Here is a 3,570-nt window from a genome sequence, read left to right on the forward strand (position 1 = left end):
GTATACCTTTTAATACCCTATGCATTTTTATTAAAGGACTTTGTGAGGATATCCTAATGAAAAAAGTGCTTGCATAGCATATCGGTAATTTTTTTTATAAAAATAAATAGCCTGTAAGTTTTGATGATATTCCATCATGAAATGAAAGCATTTGCTGACAAAAAAAAAAACCAATGCATGTGAATGAATGGCTTTGATTTTTTCCATTTTCAAAGGAAGAAAAGATATTACACATAATCCTTATAAAAATTCCAAGTGCTAGAATTCAAATTGTGATATATGATTTGAATATTACACTACAGAATAAACGGTAAAAAGAGACAAATACTAAAGAACACCCCCATCCACGCAAAAATTAGGACAGACATTCTACAAGAAAAATTACCTTGATTGATTATTAATTTTTATTTAAGGCCCCCCCTACTCTGGTAATGTTGCTTGCTTTGTCTCGCAAAACTATCCAACTAACTCCACTGCAGAAACTATGGAATATATTCAAAGCTATATGCTTGAGACACAAAATTCCACAACTCATGCTCCCTCCACACTGGAAGTGATTGCTGATATCCATACCCCTTCAACTCATATTCCTCCTACACCCCTTCTTTCTACTCCCTCTCAACACAACCTATCCCCCTCAACTCCGTCTAATACCGATATCCATCCTCCTCCTACTCATATTCCCCCTACATCCTTTCCGCCTACTCCCTCCCAACATAACCTATCCCCCCCCTCATCTCCGTCTACTACTGATATCCATCCTCCTACTCATATCCCCCCTACACAAAATTCCACAACTCATACTCCCTCCACACTCGAAGTGATTGCTGATATCCATACCCCTCCAACTCATATTCCCCCTACACCCCTTCCTTCTACTCCCTCTCAACACAACCTACCCCCCTCAACTCCAACTCGGCCGATATCCATCCTCCCGACACCCATCCTCCTCCTACTCACATTCCCCCTATAACACTTCCTCCTACTCCCTCTCAACACAACCCACCCCCCTCAACTCCAACTACACGTACATTCTCCCTCCCTCCATCCCCTCTATCATTTCCACTCCCTCCTGGATACGCACGTGAATCCCTTATGTAATTCCCTTACCTAGACCCACCATAGCCCATTCGCACATCAACTCCTTTACCCATCTTAACCTTTCAAGATTACTCTAGATAGTTGACGTATAGCAACTGTTACCCTTCACCCCTCATTTAATATACTTTCCTATAGTACTATATGACGTTAGATGTCTAGCACATTTATATTGCTTTTAACCATTAACCATTTAAGGGCTCGTGACTGGGAATTCAGCTTCATTGGACAAAAAAAAAGGAGATTGCAGTTAAAAAAGGGTTAAAAATATTGCAAATATATTCACATAGTATATTAATGCTGATGGTCTTGTGGATTGATACTAAATTATGTTGCCCATAGTATTGGCTAAAATATCATTTTTGAGACGCCATTTCATTTTTCTTGTTCTTTTATCAGTACCTAGTTGTTTGCCCTTTTTCACCTTCATTTTTATATTGAATCATTTTGATTAATAAACTGTTAAAAGAAAAAAAACACTTCAAATTGTATATTTATTTTACATTAAATATGTACATAAATTTACAGTTGTAACCACCATAACCAGTACACGAGAGCATGGGGCATTTCTTCAAACTTCCACAAAATCTTCAGAATGAAAACAGTTAAACCCCATCCTTGAACCTTGGCTTTGGTTGGTGGTTATGAAGTCTTTGGCAAGATACTGAGAAGATGCAGACTTGTAATAAATCGTGTTTGAAATTAATGTAGTAGTATCCAAGATCATTAGATATATTAGATATATATAGATGTATACATAATTAAATATAATTACATTAGATATATATCATCATATCTAATGGTCATGGTAGTATCCATTTTCCGATTAACATGATATATACATATTAGTCATTCGGTACTTTTGTCTATGTGCATTATGCATGTATATTGTCGCAGTTGACTTTATGCAAACTGTTTCCATTACAAAACAGTTTATTTGTTTTATGCATATAAAAGGTGTAATAGCAGAGCACTCTTCTCGAGGATTTGGATTATTAGGTTGCAAGAACATAACAGTTATTATCACAAAGTTAGGATCGATATAATTTTGGCCTTTGGGGAAAAATATTTACAAAACGTATTTACATATAATGCAAATGTAATTACAAAGGTCAACCATTTTTCTTAGAGGACTGTTTGTTCAGCCATTTTTACAGAAACAAGCTTACACCAACATATACAAAGACAAATACACACATATACACAATATACCACACATCGACGGAAGAAACTACGATAGGACTTGTCCACTTCAAGAATTTCTAGTTTCAAATCACAATAACAGTAAGTATTCACGGGTTTCAGTATAATTTTCCGTGTAACTTTGGGCTAAAAACCTCTTACTTGCACACTTAAAAAGTCTGTAGCGTAAACTACAAAGTGTAAAAAGCAAAACATTTAAGCAGAGTTCACTTATATAATGTTCATATATGCAGCTCTTTTCACGTGTTCTTTTTCACCGTACACGAAAACTGGAAGCACTCATTTGTCCCGACGAAACTACACGAACGAAATGTGCCGCCGCTTCTTGACGCTGCGAACCGTTCCGTGCGGGAGCGTCGCCGTGGCCCGTGAGATCGTGTGGCATGTGGGGTAGTCGAGTGGGCCGGAGTTGCCTCCTGCGCCTCCGGAGCGATACTCGGGGGGCGGCGGCAAGTATCGGAAGGACGAGAAGTGGTTGGGCAGGTATCGTCTTGGTCCGGGGCCGGGCACAGTTCGCGGCCGGAAGCCTCCCTCCTCGTCACTGCTGTAGCCGTTGTGGAGCGTCGACCCCGCGTGGATGGAGATCACCGTCGGGCCCGGGACCCCCAGAGGCTGAATCTGCGGCTGCGGCGGGAGTGGCTGCTGGAGCTGCGAGGGCGGCGGCGGCGGCGGGAGACCTGAACTAGTCGTCTTTACAGTCAAGGTCGTGGTGGTGTCCATCAGAGGAGGCGGCGGAGGGGGAAGCTCCGTCGTGGCCGTTGATGACGCCGAGGCCCCGCCGTCCGTCGTCGAGTTGCTCGTCGTCTCGGATAAATCGCGATACTTGAAGTCCTCGCCGGCGGGGTCGTCCGAGGGCTTGGAGGAGGAGGTCGAGGAGGAGGAGGCGCACGCTTCCCGCATGATCGAGCCGTTGGTGAGCACGCCGAAACGCACGGGGCTGGCGTACTTCATGGAGGCGCGGGGACGGCACTCCACCAGGGGAGCCTCCGTCGTCGCCGCCGGGGCCTCACCGTTCTCCGCTCCGTACACGTCCGTCGAGCCGAATTTGGACAGGGAATTCACCCACTCCTGCACCTGGGGAGAGGCGGATGGAGGTTATGGAAAAACTCGCCAAATACATTTCCGTTTAATGAAAACAGAGGCCCATAATATGAGCATGACAGTAAAGTCCACTAGTAAAGCCCAATTGAAAAACGAATAAAAAAATGAACCCAACCACTCACCTGGCTCGGCTCTTTGTCGTCCACGAGCTTCCCGTTGCTCACCACC

General features: G+C 43.4%; 1 protein-coding gene across 1 annotated transcript in view; it reads right to left on the minus strand.

The window, feature by feature from the left end:
* Positions 1 to 1,587: 1,587 nt before the first annotated feature.
* The window catches only part of LOC113830333 (calcium-activated chloride channel regulator 1), a 265,515-nt gene continuing 263,532 nt past the window's right edge, over positions 1,588 to 3,570 (minus strand). Inside the window, exons 15-16 of the mRNA XM_070135797.1 lie at positions 3,525 to 3,570; positions 1,588 to 3,375 (exon numbers count right to left, since the gene is read on the minus strand). The exon at positions 3,525 to 3,570 is cut by the window's right edge and continues 417 nt beyond it. Coding sequence (XP_069991898.1) covers positions 2,599 to 3,375; positions 3,525 to 3,570 — 823 coding nt within the window. The 3' untranslated portion in view covers positions 1,588 to 2,598. The remainder of the gene's footprint in view (positions 3,376 to 3,524) is intronic.

Source organism: Penaeus vannamei, chromosome 21 (genome assembly GCF_042767895.1).
Source record: "Penaeus vannamei isolate JL-2024 chromosome 21, ASM4276789v1, whole genome shotgun sequence".
Lineage (NCBI taxonomy): Eukaryota > Metazoa > Arthropoda > Malacostraca > Decapoda > Penaeidae > Penaeus > Penaeus vannamei.